General features: G+C 41.2%; 1 protein-coding gene across 3 annotated transcripts in view; it reads left to right on the top strand.

Annotated features, from left to right (window-relative positions):
- LOC311374872 (septin-9-like) overlaps window positions 1-18037 on the top strand; it is a 99060-nt gene extending 81023 nt beyond the window's left edge. For all 3 annotated transcript variants that reach the window (XM_084488144.1, XM_084488145.1, XM_084488146.1), the window contains 5 exons: window positions 12182-12299; window positions 12826-12921; window positions 13366-13462; window positions 15047-15098; window positions 16406-18037. In XM_084488144.1, the coding sequence (XP_084344270.1) occupies window positions 12182-12299; window positions 12826-12921; window positions 13366-13462; window positions 15047-15098; window positions 16406-16550 (508 nt within the window). In that variant the 3' untranslated portion in view covers window positions 16551-18037. The remainder of the gene's footprint in view (window positions 1-12181; window positions 12300-12825; window positions 12922-13365; window positions 13463-15046; window positions 15099-16405) is intronic.
- Window positions 18038-21260: the final 3223 nt, after the last annotated feature.

Here is a 21260-nt window from a genome sequence, read left to right as displayed (position 1 = left end):
GTCAATTTCCAAAATAATCTGTGATAAATAAGAAAAAGAGGACATTCTACACTGGGGACCCCTGGGAGAAAAAATTGGTCTCCAAGGAAGTGAAAAAAGAGGAAGGCCAAAATGAAATATAGAGAGAAGGTTGAAGAACTGTATAGTGGGGGGGATCTCAGAGCTGCATGAGGGGAATTAAGTCAATGGAATCTATAAATCAGAATTCTTGTGAATCCAGGCAGCCGATAACTGTTAAAGGTGTTGATGTCTCTGATTTGCCAAATGCTTTTAATATGTTTTACTCACGGTTTGAATCATCTGATTTCTCTGAGAACATTCGTATGTGGAGGGACTCTCTTGTCCCTGACAATGACATTGAGATAACCCAGGAACGAGTAACAACCCTGTTTAAAAGAATAAATATTAGGAAAGCTGCTGGCCCTGATGCTGTTTGCAGACGCACGCTGCGTTACTGTGCTGACCAGCTTAGTGTGGTTCACTCCACTCTTTAATATGTGTGCTAAGAAAGGCCAGATACCTCAGATATGGAAGAGGTCCACTATTATACCAGTAGCGAAATCAAATCATCCCAAAGAGCTAAAAGACTTCAGACCAGTAGCACTTACATCATTGGTAATGAAAAATTTTGAGAAAATTATTAAGGATGAAATCATGTCTCTGGTTAGTGGTAAACTTGATCCATTACAGTTTGCCTATCAAACGGGGAAAAGTGTATATGCAAAACTCTTCATTCTAAATACAATGTATAAACATTTAGAAAAGCCTGGATCACATGTTAGACTATTATTTGCAGACTTTTCTTCTGCTTTCAATAAGATGCAGCCACATATTTTAATTGAGAGACTAGCTGCTGAGTTTCAGTTACCTCATCAGATACTGTTGTTGTTTCTTAACAGACAGAACTCAGAGGGTCTCTGTAAATGGACACTTATCCCATGCCATTACTTCCAGTACTGGTTCACCCCAGGGTTGTGTACTCTCACCCCTGTTGTTCATTATGTACACAGATGTAAGGTGTAGGTCCTCTCAACAGGGAAGTTATCTAGCCAAATTTTCAGACGACACTGCGTTGCTGTCCCTCTTTCAAGGTTCACATTGCAGCCATGGCCTTGCTTTGACATCATTTGTTAAATGGTGTGATAACAACTTCTTAGATCTAAATGTAGAAAAAACAAAGGAGCTAGTCATAGATTTTAGGAAAGTGAAGGGAGAGCCCAAACCAAGTGTTATCCATGGGGAGGAAGTCCAACTTGTAGACACCTACAAATACTTAGGCACAGTATTTGATAACCAGCTCAAATTTCAAACTAATACAGAGGTAATTGTTAAAAAGGACAGCAAAGAGTCCATCTGCTGAGAATGCTGAACTCTTTCAGTGTCTCTAAAGTTATTCTGAGAATTTTTTACCAATCTTTTATTGAGAGTCTTTTAACTTTTTCATTTATATGCTGGTTTAACAGCCTGTCAGTGAAGGACAGAAATAGTTTAAATAGTATTGTAAAGATCTGTTCTAAGATCACTGGAATCCAGCTCAAGAGTATAAGCTCATTGTGGGACAAACATGCAGGCCAGAAAGCTAAATGTATTATCAGTCAGCCTGACCATCTCCTCCGTGAGGAGTTCACACTAATGCCCTCAGGGAGGCGCTTCAATCAGACCAAGAACAATGAGGTACTCCCACTCTTTTATCCCTGCAACCATCAGGTTGCTAAATGATAAAGGTTAGGAGTCGGTGGAGAGCACACCAGTGTTTTCAAGTGCAGGGTGGTTGTTTACTAACAGACTGAAATGAATTGTGAGTTGAATGTGTGTGTTGGGACTGCTGTTGATATGTTTTTGTTTGTGTCTACCTCTTATGCTATTTATAGTATTTAATAAGTAATTTATTATGTGAGACTGGTAACTGCAAACTGAATTGCCCATTTTGGGATAAATAAAGTTTTTCTAATCTAATCTAATCTAATGCTACACTACACTAACATACACACCACTGTACATGCTAGTACCATACACTGCCACCACTCCACACACTTCTAACACCACAATGCTACTGCCTCCAAACCAACAAAAACAAATTCATACACAATTGAAAATCACCGAAAACCCATTGAAGTTAAAATCACAAGTGGACTCTGGGCTCAAACTGTCTGTAACCTCAACAAAATCATGACAAACAACGACTGTCCTACCTTGAAGGTTGTATCAGCGATGTTGGGCGACGTCACTTCTGTTGGTATTTGAAGCATGATCCCAAAAAAACAGAGCCAGCTGGCCCCTCCCTTCCATGTTTCGTGCATCCAGAAAAAACTATCATGAACGCGCATTTTTAACCCTAACAGCGTGACCTGGGTATCCCATTATTATTTTTTTTGTTATTTTAGTTCATTTAATCTTTTCATAGCCTTCCCGATACTCATTCTTGTCTTGGAAAATACAGTAGCAAACTCAGATATATATATATATTTTTGAAAATTCGGCATTGGAAATGTACATTAAAAAATCTATAATTGTTTTAGAATTGAATCGTTGACCTCTAAATCGGAATTTAATCGAATGAGGTGCCAAGAGATTCCCACTCCCACTGCTTATGGAGCGGGAAACTGGCGGATCATGAGGAAAGATCAGATGAATGTGATCATTTATGTTTCGGCCTAGAATCGCTGCTACAACCTTTAAAACATGAGTAGGCCTAGTCGTCGCAGTAGGTCACTGGTCTCTGCAACCTTCTTTATCAGAGTCCAAGGACATAAGAATGTCTTTCTTATGGAAGTATATCTGTGTGAATGGATTTTGAAATAAAAAACCATTGAATTTTAAGCACTGAATATTTATGCATTGAAATAACGTATCTAATTTTTTTTTTCAACAAATCATTTTCACTGTTATTTTTCAATGTTCACAAATTCAAAAATGAATATTCAACGTTAATAAAATCAATATGCAAAATTCAGATGCAAAATTCAATGTATACTATTAAACTTAAATATTTTAACCAAATTCAACATGCCAAATTCAGGTGCAAAATTCAATCTATGAAATTCAGTGTTATTCAGTGTTATCTGGGGACCTAAGGAAGAGCAATCGTTCCTAGATGCTAGATCGTGGTCAAGCAAGGAGAGCGAGCGGGAATAAGAGCGTCATTCGTTGAATACCTAACTCTGATGCGGGAAGGCATATGCAAAGCAGGTTTTATGTCCAACGGCAATGGCTGTAATGATGGGTCTTTCTTTATTGATACAAACGTTAATTCTAAACAGCATTTTACACAGTAGCTTAGCTTTTTATGGGGAAAGAAGCAACGGTGGTTGACCGTACTAAATGCCCTATCCATTGTATGGGTCTGTAAAATGCTAATCAAATCAAATCAAATCTATTTATTAAGAACATTTAATAAAAAGGTGAGGTTTTTTTTTGCAGTTTTTTATTTAAACTAAAATTCAATGGCTTTTTATTTTCAAAATCTGATGGAACAAATATACTTCCATACTTTCTCTGTTGACATGAGCATTAATGCTTCGAAGTGCTCTTGGGTGAGAGTGCTCCTAAGTGTGTTTTTAACAAACTTCAGTGTGTAGAAGCTCCTTTCAAAGGCCACTTGAGTGATGGATAAGGTCAGGAGAAACTTGTAGGCCAGTCTAATGACATCAGTCAGAAGATTATAACGTGACAGGATGAGATTCACACAAATTGCACAGTTTTTGCACAAAGAACAATTGCTGTTCACCAGCTCCAGCTCTTCCACATTGGATGGTCCTCCATATGCAGGATCCTCTCTGTATTCAGGTGCATCACCAGTTAATGATCTTACCTTGTATTCAAACAGGGGACATCTTCAGTATTTCCCACTATGTGGCAGAGCTTTACAGCTCAGCCTGCAAGGTACCAACAGTAGCTCTGGCATCAAATTTCAGCAAAAATTTGCTCAGCTTTTGAAGTGCTGATTCAGGAAGACCCCTTTCCCTTATTCCAGTGAAGCTTCTTGGGTCAAGGCAGGCAAAATCAGAGCAAACCGCCACTGAATACTATCTTTAACAGTGTCCATTATGACATTGTGCACTCTGACCTGAAAGTCTTTCTCAGTTGCTGCTCATGGTTCATCTTTTGCCAGCTCACCTGGGACCTCATTTATCAACCATGCGTAGAAAAGGATATAAATTCTCTCTTACGAATGAAATTTAGGATGTGCTTAAGTACAAAAAAATCTGTATTTATCAAACGTGCGTAAGGCAATCATACGCACATCAGTAAGTAATTAATCTTGATAAATCCCACCTGTTCCAGTACCATGGTCGTTCACGCTCAGACCATTTGCATTCAGAAACGCCTCCAACTAACCATATATGGTCACAGACTTCCCTTTCCTTGGTAAGGAAAGGCAAGTCTGGGGCCCCGTGCTGTAGCTGCTTCCCCCACAATCCGACCCCGGATAAGCGGTTTGAAGATGAGGATGAGGTCACAACGCGTCCCTTTATCAACTATGTGAATGTGTTTTCCCCTCACCGCTATAATGGCAAAGAGAGCGAAGAAAATAAACTTCTCCAACACTAAAATGGAAACACTCATTAACGAGGTTGAATTAAAGGTCCCATGACATGCCACCAGGTGTGTCACACCACGGGACTCTGGGGCATCTCACCCGGGGGCGGGGTTACGTCCACGTGTCTCTCATGCGGGTTCTCGTTGGCGAGGGTGGCCACGCACTAAAGTGCGCACAGGCAGGCACAGAGCTAGCGAACCTAGTCTTAAAACTTGCGAACCTAGGTGTCACATAGAAAGGTGTTTAACTAAACCATAAATGTACACAGCATACACTGAATAGGGCTGGCGTGACCCCCGTACAGCAGGTGCCGAAGCACAGGTCCTGGTAGGAGAAAGAATCCAAAGCAAACACGTTTTCTAAAGTAAATAATAATATTTATTGACTAGAAAGTGATAAGGGAAGGGGAGAACAAAACAGGAACAACAGTAAGACAAGCAAACACTAAACAATAACCCACTCAACTGGGTAAAACTAACTAATACAACACAAGCAAACACTAAACAATAACCCACTCAACTGGGTAAAACTAACTAATACAACACAAGCAAACACTAAACAATAACCCACTCAACTGGGTAAAACGAACTAATACAACACAAGCAAACGACGACTTTCGACAGGGAAATGTTACTTGCCTGGTAAGACCAGCCAGACAACAAAATGATGGCTAAAGAGCCTACAAACAATGGCATGAAAGCCTACAAATGGGACAGGTAGTGTCCACATCAATGGCGTGGTGTGGGAGAGCACAGGCTCTATCCACCCGCCCCTCTTGTGATTGTCCTCAGCTGTTGTCCCCACTGGGCCTGCAGGATACTCTACAGGAGGGGGCCGGGGTACCTGAGCAGAGGGGGGAAAAGAAAAAGGATTAAAATCCTCAAACAAAATAGCTACCTAAACCAACCTGATGTTTACATTGAACGGAATACGTTAATAATGATGAGCCAACCCACCTACGTAACACTAGGTCTTAGATCTAATAAGTTATGCTTTTTACAACAAGCTTTTTGATGGAAAAGTGGTGTTTAATTTTCATAATCTTTGTTTAGTGAACGCATTAAACCGTCAGTTTGTAAGTAAAATTTATCATTACGATCTTTGAGTTGTTTGGTGTTACCTAGCAACTGAGGCTTTTAGTGTTGAAAATGATCACTGGTTAGAGGAGCTTGAACTCAAATATCAATGGTTCAAGTCCAGCGTCAATATTTTTATCAATGTTTGTTTTGTTTTATCAGACACATATATTGATTGATGTTATTTTTTTTACCTTGACATGTTTTCACGGATAAACTTTCGTCTTCATCAGGTCAGTAAGATGGATGTGTGCCACGTTCTCATCAGCTGATGTTTATCTCAAGTATAGACACAATGCTACAACTAATGTTACTTTTGGACTGGATATTTACATGCCAACACAAAAGGTTGTAAAAGTAGACAAATAAGAGTTTGTTAATGACTTAGCCACTCTATAATACACTAGAATCTGTATTTCTATGTAGTGACTGTTACTGAGGTGTTAAGGTAAAAAAATAATAATAATACTGTTGTTGCACATGAAGAGCAAACCATTTAATTCATGGCTGAAAACATTTTATTAATCAATAAAAGAACAATCCCAGATTGCCAGCAAATTCATAAAAACAAAGCCAAATAAAAGTAAACTGTACAACTCAGTTCAACTTAAAAGGTAGGGCTTTGTACTCTCAAACGTACAAGCGCAGACACACACGTGTGTGCACACACACACACACACACACAGGTTCAGAGACAATCTCAGAGAGCCTGTTGCTGGCTTTGTGCCTGCCTATGTGCGCTGCACCGTCACCAACGAGAACCCGCATGAGAGGTGTGACGCATGGACGTAACCCGTCACGAGAGTCCCGTCACACCACACCTGGTGGCAACCAAAAGTTACTTTTTGGCTAACTTAGTGCAGGAGGCATTACAAATAAAAGAAAGCTTGCTGCATGGGAAAAAGTGACCGATGCAGTTAATTCAGTTGGGTCGGGAGACACAGCCCACAGACATGAGACGTCTGCAACTCGCCAAGCAGATCATCAATCTTTTAAAATGCGCTCCCTGCAAAGAGCATGGTTTGCCAAGCATTTTAATAACGCAAGATAAGCCATTGCACTACATTTTAAACATTTTTCACAGCTGTCTTTTATAGGGTTTGACACCGATTTGTCTGTTTAAAATTAGACAATACAATTTTTCAAATTAAAGGAAACACGGGACATATGTGGATGTTGATTGCTTTATCGCTATTCTACCAATAGATTTGGTTCGTACGCATGGCCAGAGCTGTGCTTATATTTACACACATTCCTAAGTATAAGTACATTTTGGTAAATTCCATACTTTGCATGGCAATGTACGTACACACTACTTACGCACAAATCTGTGCGTAAGTATGCACAACTCTTACGCACAAATCTGTGCGTAAGTATGGCTGATAAATGAGGCCCCTGGCATAGTCTTTCTCTCACCCGTTTTTCAGGTAAGGCAATCTGCACCTCCATCTCACAGTCCTCCTTCTCCCTGCAACTTCTCATTGGCCCACTCCACAAATCGTTTGGCAGCTCTTTTGACCCTTTTGAAGTCTCTCACACACTTGTTCAAGCTGTCTTCTGTTCCCACAACCAGACGTTGTGCTGTGGGGACATCCATCCCACTAGTCTGCAGATACTTCGACAATGTGTGCTCAAAAACCTTTCGAAAAATTTGAGCTGTGAGAGTTTTCTCATATTTCAGGAGGGCGTCTGTGTATCCTTTAGCCTTAATCCTTACAGGTTTTTTCCTGTTCAATTGTTGCTAAAGTCAGGACCAGATCAACAAACATGACACTTTCAGGGTTTTCTCAAGCACCCGAACACCTTGGTCAGAGCTTGATCCTTTGCCCACCACCGTGTTTGCCCTATTGGACAAAGTTTTCTGTGACGCTTCTGCGTCTGCACTCATCTCTTCCCACTTATCCTTGTATGCTTGTACACTTGTATGATTTGCGTATAAAGACAGCGACATCGTTCAGCAATGCAAAAAGTGATGCACTCTGTATAACACACCAGATTCAGAATATGTGCGTAGCACCAGATGTGAATTTGTTTGGGAGACTGCTCTGACAGAAAAGTACAAAACCCTTTATATTGTCCCTGCATGTTAGCTGCACCATCTGTCAAGCTGTTGACTTTTTGTAGAATTTATTTTAGGAGTTCAAGAAAACACTGTCCTGTAGATGCTTCACAATTCACAATAGCGATCAACCTCTCATGAATAACACCTGTTACATATCTGAGGATAACTGCACACTGGTCTTTGGATGTGATATCTTGGGTGGTATCTATCTGGACAGAAAACATCCCTGCTTCTCTGACTTCACTTGCAACAGGCTGTTTTATTAATTGGCTGATGAAAAACTACAACCTTGTTGATGGTGTCTTTTGAAAGCAGGGTAACAAGGGACCCTCTGCCCTTACCCCCAGTCTCATGCTGCCTCTTGCTCTTTTAGATGCACTCATTTTTACATGCTGTTGTAAGTAAGTGTCAGGAGCGATATCAACTCTAAGAATGTTCCATGGTCAACCGTATTGTCTTCCATGGTATTAGCAGCTTCAGCTTGGCCTTTCCTATCGCTAAGGGCACGTTTCCCAATCACTTTGATTTCATCCACAACGCGCTCCATCACCTGCCGTTTTTTCTTAACTTGCTCTCGATGTGAGGACATCTGGTTACCACTCAGTAGGCTACTGATATCTCCTTTGCTGGCTTTAAGGAAATAAGCCTCTGCACAGTCTCTATGTACTTTGTTCATGCTCTTCAATCATCTGATGAACATGCGTCCAGGCTTTTACGCCTCCTCTAATGAATGGACTGTCACTATGGGCTTTGCTAAGCGAACAGTGCATTACAAGTGAATGAGCTTTATCACAGTAAGTGAGCCACTTATGGTTTCTTCTGTCCCTACTGTAAAAACATCTGGCAAGGCTTTTGTTGGGGTTTGTTGGGGGTGGTAAAAATAATATATCAAGGTCTTTGGACCTCTAATCAAAGCTTATAGAATGATTCTCTGCATTCACTTCATCTGTCTGAGTGTCTCTTTCCACATCCTTCTCCTCGGCTCTTGCTGTCTCTGTTATGGACCCTGAGGTAGAAGCTTCTCTCTCCCTTGCCCTCCCTACAGGATCAGCCTCATCTATATCTGCTTTTAATGTCGTAAAATAAAAACTGCTATTATTAATAGTACTACTACATAGCTAAATGTAACTTTATCACATTATGACATAAAAATGACTTGGCTTGTTTGAGAATAATTGACCATAATTATGTTTATCTGTTGACATAATACAATAAGAAGGCCTACATAATGAAGCATATCTTTTGCTAGATTTCTAACCATGTAATTTTCTACAATATTACAACTTGCTCCTAAAAACTGAATCCTATTCTTTGTTGCACTCATAACATTGTGCAGTGTGCACACCTGTAGCTGTGTTTTCTATGCTACCTCCTAGCCCAGTATCATTAGAATCACTGGGCTGACTTATTTCTGTGGCTACAATTGGCTGCCATATTGGCAAGTGGCTGCAATGAATTTAAAATAGCTAATGGATGCAACTTTGTCCCAAGCATAAAAAGCCAGCATATTGTATGACATACATGCTACCACCATACAACATTTGTACTGATAAATCATACTGATGGTTAGCTAGCTACTTTTTCTAAAATCTTTGCCTACTCCCATTTATTTGTTATAGCGTGATGGCCAAGCGGGCCAGCTGGGGAAACCTTTTATTTGAGATGTGACATAATCATGAATGAAACTAAGCATGTTGGTACTAATGCTAGAGTCCAAGCTCCCTGCTTTCTCCTAGCATTTCACCTGCAGCGTCTTTAATCGATGCTCGGAATCTGAATATATCCGTTATTTTCGAGCATTTCGCTGCATCCTCCTCCAGTGTTTTTTTTCTTTTTAAATCGTGCCTTCTCGACACCACCTTTCTCCTTTCTTTTTGCTGTCCATCACTTTCAACACAATGCGTATACCGTTCCCAGGAGAATCTGTACACTCTCTACCAGCCTGCACGAGAGTTCAATGTTGTCATAGCATGCATATCATGACTAGTACCGTACACTACCGTATACTACTGTATAGAACGCCAGTCATTATCGGGAAATAAGCCCCGACAGGGCGAACCGGACACCAACGCGAAGTGGAGGTGTCTTGCTTCACCCTGAAGGGACTTATTTTAGATAATGAGCGGTGACGTTCTACACATTATCCCGCTTATTACACGGCTACTTGCCAAAACAAAAAAATAACTTCACACAGTGTGTCTTTTTACAATTACCATTGGTAGTGTTGATGATCAGCAGAGAAATAGTCCGCCAAAGACGTTGACGTCGCTTAGCAACCCAATACGCTAGGGTTGATAAGTTACCAGACTACTTGCGGAGTGATACAAAAGACGTGAATCGCTCCACTTTCCTTGACAGCGGTCATTATATGCTTAGCAACGGTCATTATTGAAAAATAATTCACCACCGGAAGTCGGTAAGGCCCATGCAAGTGAACGGAGCGTTCCACAGCATTGAGAAGAGCCGTGTAATAAACACCAATAATACTACTACCATACAATATCAGCATCAAATAATACACACACACAAACACGTCATGCGTGGAATCAGACAGATGTATAGAATCCCCCATGTGATTACTGGCATGTGGACGCTGGATTTTAGAAAATATTCATCCTGATCATAAGACGCAAGATAAATACGTTTTTGTACTGGAAATTGGGGAGGGGCATGACTCATGGGCCAAACACTGCTATGAGTCAAGGCCACATAACAGAGTTCTAGAGGAGTGCCGGGCCAGTGGATTACATGTGCAACATAACTTAGTTTCATTAAGAACTTGGCTTCTAACCTGCTGCCACATTGCTATATTGTATATATTATTATTTCACACACAGTCTGGTTAATTTCCTTGTTTGTTTAATATCAAATTGGGTTAGGTTGTTTCTGTAATGTAGAACACAATGAAGGGTAACAAGTAAATACACATACATATTGCACATACACACATGAACACATATCAGATTCATGTTGACATGCTGTATGTGCATGCATACACTACATACCCTGAGCTCTCCTCTATGTTCCCTTCCCCCCACTGCAACACAACCCAGAACACTAGGAAGATGGGTTGAGATCTAAAACAGCCCCCCAGACGTCCTCCAGCTGCCCACATCTGGATTATTTCAACCACTCTCTCTCTTGCTCTCTTACACATCTCTTTCTGTCCATTCCTATAGCTTACTCTATCTCTAGCTCTTGCCTTAACTCTATCTCTATCCATAACTCTAACGCTATCTTTGACTAGCGCTAACTCTATCTCTATCTCTGCCTCTATCTCTGACTCTATCTCTGACTCTATCTCTGCCTCTATCTCTGACTCTTTTCTGCCTCTATCTCTGACTCTATCTCTGCCTCTATCTCTGACTCTATCTCTGACTCTATCTCTGCCTCTATCTCTGACTCTATCTCTGCCTCTATCTCTGACTCTATCTCTGACCCTATCTCACTATCCCAAGCTCTATCCTCTTGACCTCTTTGACCTCCTTGCTCTCCCTCTCTCTATCTTGGTTTAACCCCACTAGCAGGTCAGGAGGGTCTTGGTCCATAAGATGGGGATCCGTAGGGTGGACTGAACCCATTGTTGGATTGTTTGTGTACTTGGGCAGGCTTGAGTTGACATATCTCAGCAAGCCATGTCTGAGTATGCTGTGTGTGTGTGTGTGTGTGTGTGTGTGTGTGTGTGTGTGTGTGTGTGTGTGTGTGTGTGTGTGTACACACACAGGCGGCTGAGACTGAACCTTGGGAGGGATTAACGTGTTGATAGTCTTCCTGGCTCTTGGCCTTGCTCTTTAATACTTGAAGATGGGGGTGGACGGGAAGCAGACCTGGTCTCTGAGACATGTCCTCTGATGTCTCTGGCTTATACAATATGGCAGGTAACATTAACCAAACAGTCTTACAGAGGTTGAATGGCTGCAGGGAAGCTTACGAACACTTTGTTGCGTGTGTGTGTTCATCCATGACTTCTTCACTCACAGCCTCATAAGAAGACTCTGTTGATCTTATGTTTTCCAATACATGCATTGGCCCCCTCTCAAAAGCTCCTTCACACCTTGCTCTTGTAAGCTTGCTAATTCGTGGGGTCATGAGTCGGCTGTATAGAAGCACAGGCTTCAAATACACAGAAACAAACATATCCATGAAGTGAGACACTGTTGTAGACGAGTGACATTACTACCGCTGTCATGTTTTGAAGAGAGTTTTAGGCATTGTAACATTATCCAGGAACCTCTGCCCTCTAGTGTGGAGTAGTGGGTATTTGTTCCCACTACTTTTGTCCTAAAACAGGGTTTGCGTGACCCTGAATATTTTTTATTCACAAACTATACTGGGTAAAAGATGATTTTTTAAGTATTTTAAAGTATTCTAACCTTGTCTGTGTGCTCTCTCCCTGTGTCTCTTCCACTCTCTCCCTATATCTGCCTCTTTCTCCCTCTCCCTCTCTCTATCTTTCACTTTCTCTTCGGCTCCCTCTCCCTTTCTCTCCCTCCCTTTCCCCAGCCTTCGCCCGCTGGATGTTGAGTTCATGCGGCGTCTGAGCAAGGTGGTGAATATCGTCCCGGTCATCGCTAAGGCTGACACACTCACATTGGAGGAGAGAGACTTCTTCAAGCAGAAGGTGACCCCTCCCTCCTCTCACCTCCGCTACTCGTTGGTTGTTATCATACTCTTACCTAGGGGTGTAAATTAACTTATTACAATTACAACATGTTCTCTAATTCAGTACTACAATGTATAGATACTCTTTTTGCTGAGTTGAAAGTCACATTTTTTAAATGATCTACTTTTTACTTCGACCTGGGTAGTACTTGAGTAGATATTCCGGTCCTCTTTCATTTTGTTACCCAGACTTCAGTGTCACTCTTTTCTTTCTCTCCAACTTTAGCTTCTTCCTTCCTTCCTTCCTTCCTTCCTTCCCACTTCACTTTCTTCCTCTTCCTTTCTCTTGACTTTCTCTTCTTCCTTTCATTTCACTTTATTCACTTTCTCTTTCTATCTTTCTCTTCTTTCTCCCTATTCTCTAACTTTCACTTTCTCTTGTATTTTGTGTTTGTGTGTGTGTGTGTGTGTGTGTGTATTTGTGAGGGTGTGTGCACCTTTTTATAGGTCATCTTTCATTAACATCCTGTGTATGTGTTCACCAGATAAGGGAAGAGCTGCGTGCCAACGGAATTGATGTGTATCCACAAAAGGAGTTTGACGAAGATGCAGAAGACAGGATGATCAATGAGAAGATCAGGGTGAGGAGATCATGAGTGCGTACATGCCAATTGTTTGTGTGTACGCAAGTATTCACATGTGAGATATTCAAGGCTACTGTACAGTATCATGTGTTCCTGCTGTAGCTTCATATAGGCCTGTATATCATGCCTTCACACCGCAATGACTACCTCAAGTATAGGAGCATTCTTGGTTATTAATCTTGAAATTGTTTGTCATTAACTTGAGGCATAGTCATGTTTGAAACTGCAACTGCCATTTCTCATGCGAGACGTGGCAAAACAACTTTTTCATTTGCCTAGGTTATGAGAAATTTACTTTTATTCAGGATTTTACATTACTACAACTCTCTCGAGGAACCACAAAATGGCACTGTATTGCCAACCAAAAATCCCATAATCCATTGAGACGTACAAGCATTACAGTAATGTGTGTGTAGTGTTTACACTGAGCTGTGTGTACAGGAGATGATTCCCTTTGCTGTGGTGGGCAGCGACCAGGAGTACCAGGTGAACGGCCGCCGGCTGCTGGGACGCAAGACCAAGTGGGGAACCATTGAAGGTAGACCTTCCTCCTCTTCCTCCTCCTCTTCGTCATCCTCTGTATGCGCTCTGTCTGCATCATCATCATCATCATCATCATCATCATCATCATCATCCATCATCATCATCATGACTGTTGGGCTCATTATCATTTTGAAATTGTAGCACTGAACATTTATAATGTTCCATTGATAATAGGCCAAGTGAAGCTCATCAGATGAAAACCCATTTATTTTTAATCTTCCCTGGTTAACATTCCTTTAATTAGTTTCTCATATCCTTTTCAGTCTTTCAGATTTTTAAATTATTTAAATATTTAATTTATTTATTTAGAATGACTTAACTTCCACTTGGCATCACACTCTGTGACAACAGAGGGGAACCAGATAAAGATGTGTTGGCTCTGAACAGCAGGAAGCCCCCTGCCCCTGTGATGCCTTCTCCCAGCACCACTAACAGACCACTCAGCTCCACGTGGTTCTAGAGTCTCCACCACTTCATCACAACTCAAAATAACTCTTCTGCTCTTTGCTGGACGCTCGTTTCAACTATAAATATTTGTTTGAAATGTAATAAATGATGAATGTAACTTAGCAGACATGTCTATCCAAAGTCATTATCTATCGTGTCATTAAGGAACAGGTAAGGGATTCGTACAGGTAGACTGCAGACATAAGGGTTCCAACCAAGGGCCTTAATCGTCTGTCAAACGCCTTAACCACAACACTACCTGCCCCTAGTTTAAGACACCACATATCTTATCCAATAAGTTGGAGGGAGAAAAGTGTACACAAGTCAATTAGAATTGTGTTATTTTGTGTTCTGTATTGTGTTGGCTGAGTGTGAATCAGCCAGCATGATTCTGCTTCAAGTGAAAGTCCTCTGGACCATAGACATATATACTACATAGACGCCACTTTGGCCATTTGATCAGCTTTTTCACCCTAAGTAGATCATAAACCCTTGAATACAAACAACTCATTTGTAATCGGTAGACAAATGTAAACGTTATATTGCTTTTTCTCCAGATAACTGAAGTTCTTGGCCTCTCAAATATGGCGGCCACATTGATGTATGTATATACATATAGATGTATGTGTATATGTCTATGTTGTGGAATACTACTACAGGTTGCTGCTGTGGTGATGAAGAGTACCTGTTCACTCTTGTGTTACACTGCGTCTTTCAAACATTCATCAAGTTATCTCCTTAAGACACGAAGTACCCAGCGTTTATTCAACATCTCACAAAGAAGGTTTCATTGCCTCACCTGTCGTCCTTGGCAACGTTCTTACATCCACTCATCTCAACCTCCCATCCCTTGCCCTGCCTCTCTCTCTGCACCTCCAAACCACTTAGAGCTGACAGACTAACACTCCCTCTGTCAGGAGGAAACCATTGAGCTGACAGACTAACACTCCCTCTGTCAGGAGGAAACCATTGAGCTGTCAGTCTTCTATTTTCCAGGGGTGTTCAATCAGGTTTAAATAGCAGCACAGATTCTCCGCCTTGCGTGTTGCGAGCAACCTATCTGCAGACTACATACGAAAACCTTTTTCCCGCTGACTTAATTTAACACTTTTAATCATGTCTCCATCCACAGTTGAGAACACAGCCCACTGTGAATTCTCCTATCTTCGAGATCTTCTAATAAGGTAAGCCCTATAGTCTCCATATTCATGGTTTGTCACATACAGTATATCGATTTTCTATATATGATGGTATATTTTCCTAGAAAATTGGTGTCTAAATAGAACAGTGGAAAATGAATGAGTTTGTGCAGATGGGTGGACACACAAACGTGTTATTTTTCTTCGGTGACATGTACAGGTGCATCTCAATGAATTAGAATATTGTGGAAAAGTTAATTAATTTTAACAATTCAATTAAAAAAGTGAAACTCATATATTATATAGATTCATTCCACCAACAGTGAAATATTTCAAGCCTTTATTTGTATTAATCTTGATGATTATGGCTTACAGCTCATGAAAACCCCAAATTCAGATTAAAAATAAATTTAGATTTACATTAAGCAGACGATTTTATCCAAAGCGACTTACAACGGTTAATACACACATTGACATACCAACGGAGGAGTCAACCATGCGCCAGCTCATCAGGAGCAGTTAGGGTTAAGTGTTAGGGTTAAGTGTTAGCAGTTAGGGTTAAGTGTATTGCTCAGGGACAACCTGCTCTACCTCCTGAGCTAAGCCCACCAATGAGTTACATAAGACCATTAAACAATGGTTTTTTTATAAGGAAATTTCGGCCTTCTGAAATAGTATGAAATAGTATAGTATGTTCTAACACCTGCTGAGGTGTTATGGAAGCCCAGGTTGCTTCGATAGCGACCTTCAGCTGGTCTGCATTGTTGGGTCTTGTTTCTCTCATCTTCCTCTTGACGATACCCCATCAATTTGCTATGGGGTTCAGATCAGGCAAGTTTTCTGGCCAATCAAGCACAGTAATCCTATGGTCAGTAAACCAGGTATTGGTACTTTTAGCGGTGGTGTGGGCAGGGGCCAAGTCCTGCTGGAAAAGATGTTGGCTCTGGTTTCTTTGATGTTTGCTTGATGATGTTGATGTTGGTTCAGTAGGCTTCTGAGAAGCCTACTGAACCAGACTCAGAGACAACTAAAAGAATCAGGAAACCTTTGCCGGTATTTCAAGGTAATTAGTTGATTAGACTGTGACACCTTGAGTCTACTATTGAGTCTAATATTCTAATTTTCTTAGATACTGAATTTTGGGTTTTCATGAGCGGTAAGCCATAATCATCAAGATTAATACAAATAAATGCTTGAAATATTTCACTTTGGCTGTAATCTATATAATATGAGTTTCACTTTTTTAATTGAATTATTCAGTACATTTTCTACAATTTATTGAGATGCACCTGTATGCATACCGCCTCCATCTCCTAGAACCTGTTTGATATTTTTGAGATCTCATCCACCAGGACCCACATGCAGAACATCAAGGACATCACCAGCAGCACCCACTACGAGCTGTACCGCGTGCGGCGCCTCCACGAGAACAACACTGTAGCCGCCGCACACGCTAACGGCCTCCCAGAGCACCGCCTGGTCACCCATGAGATGTAACCAGGCTCCCTACCGCCTGGTCACCCATGAGATGTAACCAGGCTCCCTACCGCCTGGTCACCCATGAGATGTAACCAGGCTCCCTACCGCCTGGTCACCCATGAGATGTAACCAGGCTCCCTACCGCCTGGTCACCCATGAGATGTAACCAGGCTCCCTACCGCCTGGTCACCCATGAGATGTAACCAGGCTCCCTACCGCCTGGTCACCCATGAGATGTAACCAGGCTCCCTACCGCCTGGTCACCCATGAGATGTAGCCAGGCTCCCTACCCACTCAGCAGCACTACGTCTCCCATTAGCTCTTGTGCGTCCATCCAAAGCCTTCAGCGCCTTTTTCCTGTGGGCCATCTTTTAAAATGTCGTCTCTCTCTCTCACTCTCACTCTCTCTCTCTCTCTCACTCTCTCTCTCTCTCTCTCTCTCTCTCTCTCTCTCTCTCTCTCTCTCTCTCTCTCTCTCTCTCTCTCTCTCTCTCGCACTCTCACTCTCACTGCCGATCTCTTTTGCCAAAGTAGGTGGGGACACAGCCTGCCAGAGGGATTGGTTTAAACTTGTTGTCATTGTTTGTTTTATTGGCTTACCGTACTGTACGCGTCTGGGTGTTTTTCTTCTCTGATTACACTATAACACGGCACTTCTACTTTTATAGCAACCCCGGAAATGAGGAGGGAAAAGATGATGTTGCTGAAGATCGTGTCCCTTGTTCCCTCCCTTCTGACCCCTGTAGTATCCATCAGGCGAACACGTAGCACCGTCTCTTCAGATGGATCTATACATCAGTTAGTGTCATGGGTTACTGATTTCCATGCTAAGGTTTAGCATGAATAGGGCTGTGAGAGGTTTGCCCCCGTGTCCTCATATGAGGCTTATGCTCATATGCAAGAATGCACATTAGGTCCAATTATTCCCCCACAAGCCCATCCTTCCTATTGTGTCTGTAGTGCATCGTCTTGACAGATGTAAAGATGGCCCGTTGTGCTTATGTAATACCCAGTAAGAAAAATGAAATGCTTTTAAATAAAAAATAATTTAGAGTGATTAAAGATTATTTGTATTTATGCACAATATAAGATGAAAATTTTGTTTTTGATTTTGGATCCACTTGTGCAGAATGTACACAGGACACACACACATTTACACATGCATACACAATGTCCCTGCTCTCTGGTAAACCAAAGTGCCTTATTTATTGGAGCTTGTTGGCTAGCATTTCCGATAGCTGCTAAGATAGCTAAAACTGAAATGAGAACAGATATGTCGCTGCCAATAAGGCATTTATTGGCACATATTTGCCATCCCAAATTTTCTTAAACCCAAAAATATGTTTTGACTGGACCACTCCTTTTTCTTTTTTCGTCTTAATTTGGTTGATGTTATGTAATACTTCCAAAGCAGTCAATTGATGTGTTGTATATTCATCCAAGATCCAATTTTTTTTGTACTTTTGTTATTTACAGACTATTGCCTTTGACATCTTGTTACTTAAAAGAAATAAAGATTGAACTTGTAAATATACATTTTCACATTTTCTTTTTAATGAATGCTGTATGTAAGCAGAGTCAAGGCCGTGACTCAAAGGTCTTTTAAGGCCACACTAGTCGGAGAAGTAGAAAACCAAAAACCTTGAGAGGCCCTTGAAGTACGTTCAACCCACAATATGAGAACTACATATCCAATCATTTCCATTCTGTCCTATGAACCTTGCTATGAATTAGTCCCAGAGTGCAGTTTTGTGTAGCTTAGCTCGTGGCCTTTGTCGTCATATGGATCACATACTTGAAGTCCAAGTATGTGACCTATATTCATGCCAACAATTATGTCAGGAAGGTATACTGGCCCATGCACTGGGATAATTACTGATTGATTAAGCATTGCTCTCTAGACATTGAAAACAGAATACCATTGATATTTTTGTGTGTGTATATGTGTGTTATTTACACACAAAAGGGCATGTGTGTGGGTGGTATTGCCCAGTGATGCCTACAGGTAGACTGACCTTTGGGATTTGAACCTAGAAGAATACGGCTGGGAGTCAAACACCCTCCCCACTATCCAGGACCTACCGCCATATAACACCAGCCCAACTGGCTTATTACTGTTCCTTCTACCAAACAACTTCATCACATTGTATGTAAATGCAGCCACTATCCACATTCCTTTGGTCAGGTCAATCATGGCACTACACATCAACCTATTTGGCATGATCAGAGCTGGCTTTGGCAACTGAACTTTGAATTCTGCATTCGCCCTACGTGCATAAGGTAGGAGGGAATAACACCTACTCGTGAGATGAGTAGGACTATTTAAAGGTGCCATGGCATGCCACCAGGTGTGGTGTAATTAGCCATTGCAAGCCGTTTTGGAAATCAGCCCCTTAAACGGATAGTTCAGGATTTTGGACATCGGGTCTCATTTCCAAGTGAGCCAGTGGGTTATTTATTTTCAACAATTTTCATTCAGTCCTTCTATTTGCATAGATCGCTGGTGCTAGGCTAGTGCGAGTCGAGGGTAACTGCTAGCCTGCCAATAAAAACACTTACCCACTACACAGTACACCTGAGGCAAATCAATTATTATGCCATACTATCAGTGTAAATGTCTGTGTTGATAGAATAATGTTTGAAATGAAACTATCCTATACTCCTAACTATACTATTGTATCGCATTGCATTTTGAGGGACTTGGGGTAGTTTATACTTCCGTATAGGCTACGGCAGCGGCGGACTGATATTACCTATGCAACCAGATCTACCTGCCGCTACCGAAGCAGAGGAATTGTATTAGCCTATTCATTACATGAGAGATGGCCACGTTTGAAAGACAACAAGCGATGTGTCTGATTTTGAAGATTTTGAAGACAATGAAGAATTACTTGGATCCAACGAACCGTTCCTGTACGAAGTGGAATACACAGACGAAGAACTGAGAGAGATGGACGCCCAAAGAGCAGAAAGAGAAAGAGCGTCTGTAGAGACAGCCCCCACTGGAGCTGCAGTAGAGAACCGGGACAGAACATCTGGAGACTGGTGGTGCCAGTGCAGAGAATGCATAAAAATGCAGACAGATGACGAATGCTTTTGCTGCAGGGAGTGGGACTTAGTTATCCCACAGATTCAAGAAATGGAGCTGGACACTAGTTTTCAAAATCTAGATGTGTCTGGGAATAGCGCCTCCCGAAACAAACCAATCTGCAGGAGCACCAGAGTAGCCCAGAGAATTCAGCAAATCAGTCTACCACCATAAACAGCAGTAGGACCATTGTCTTTATGTGGGCTATTACTCAAGTTTAATTCTGTCTTTGCTAAGAGCCTGCTCCCAAAAGCTTACTTGTTTTTCTTCTTGTTTTAGGCAGTACTGGTGGCCTACCGAATCGTTCTAGAGTGGGGGTTGAAAGGAACACAGCTGGGAAGAGGCAACCAACGTGTTCTTCCATCCTGTGTCGTGACCAGCATCCGAAACAAATACCCTTCGGCCACTGGACAATATGTTGGCTTCAGGGAAGCACAAGATGCTCTGAGATTGTTCTGAACACAACACTACTGTAGGCTACTAGAAGACATTTGCGACTGCACCATATCCTTTATATCAAACACAGAAAGAACACATACATTTGGTTGATTTGTATAATATCTTTACTTTTGTATATAAACAATTGTGTTCCAATGTTTACATTTCAATAACTGTACATAAATGATTCAATAAATATGTTTGCTGTAATCCCGTTGTACTAGGCTACTAATAAGGTGTCCCCGACTGAAGTGCGCTTCTCGCTTTACTTACATCGGAGAAAAGTAGAATTCCGCCACACTGAGAAAGTAGTCCCTCAATATGCAAGGCGATGCAGGGATAGTTTCATTTCAAACATTATTCTATCAACACAGACATTTACACTGATAGTATGGCGTAATAATTGATTTGCCTCGGGTGTACTGTGTAGTGGGTAGGGATGGGTCAGAATATTCGATTATTCGATTATTCGTTCCCGAGGGTCAAAGCCGATTTTTTTTGTTAACATTTTTTCCCATTCAAATAAACAAGAATTAACGGAAGGAACTAATGTTGTTTCTGTAGCACTATTAGTTTTTTTTTATTATTATTAATCATGTACATAAAAACAATATACACAAGCATAAATATTAATATATATGCATACAACACCAACACTGGTAACACTTTACAATAAGGTACACAGAAACGTAGGTAGTTACTGAGGAACGAATGAGTAATGAATGAGTAACGAATGAGGAACGAATGAGTAACGAATGATGAACGACGAAGTGACAGTTACTCAGTAACTACTGAGGAGTTACTGGTAAACAGACCAGGGGACTACTGAGGAACGAATGAGCAACGAATGAGGAACGAATGAGTAACGAATGATGAACGACGAAGTGACAGTTACTCAGTAACTACTGAGGAGTTACTGGTAAACAGACCAGGGGACTACTGTATTCGTTACTGAGTAACGAATGATGAACAACCAGGGGCCCTAAAGTGACAGTTACTCAGTAACTACTGAGGAGTTACTGGTAAACAGACTAGGGGATACTGTATTAATGAATCATTCTGTGAAATAGCAAACTGACCAATTGGTTATGAAAGCAACTGAATTTTCCTGGGATTTCACAATTAGTTAATAAATTAACAAGGCACAGACGGGATGATTGTCATATTTTAATAAAGATATTCACAATACATACATTCATATT

This window comes from Micromesistius poutassou, assembly GCF_964030765.1.
Source record: "Micromesistius poutassou genome assembly, chromosome: 1".
Lineage (NCBI taxonomy): Eukaryota > Metazoa > Chordata > Actinopteri > Gadiformes > Gadidae > Micromesistius > Micromesistius poutassou.
The sequence above is the reverse complement of the archived record's forward strand: the minus strand, read 5'-3'. Positions and strand labels throughout refer to the sequence as shown.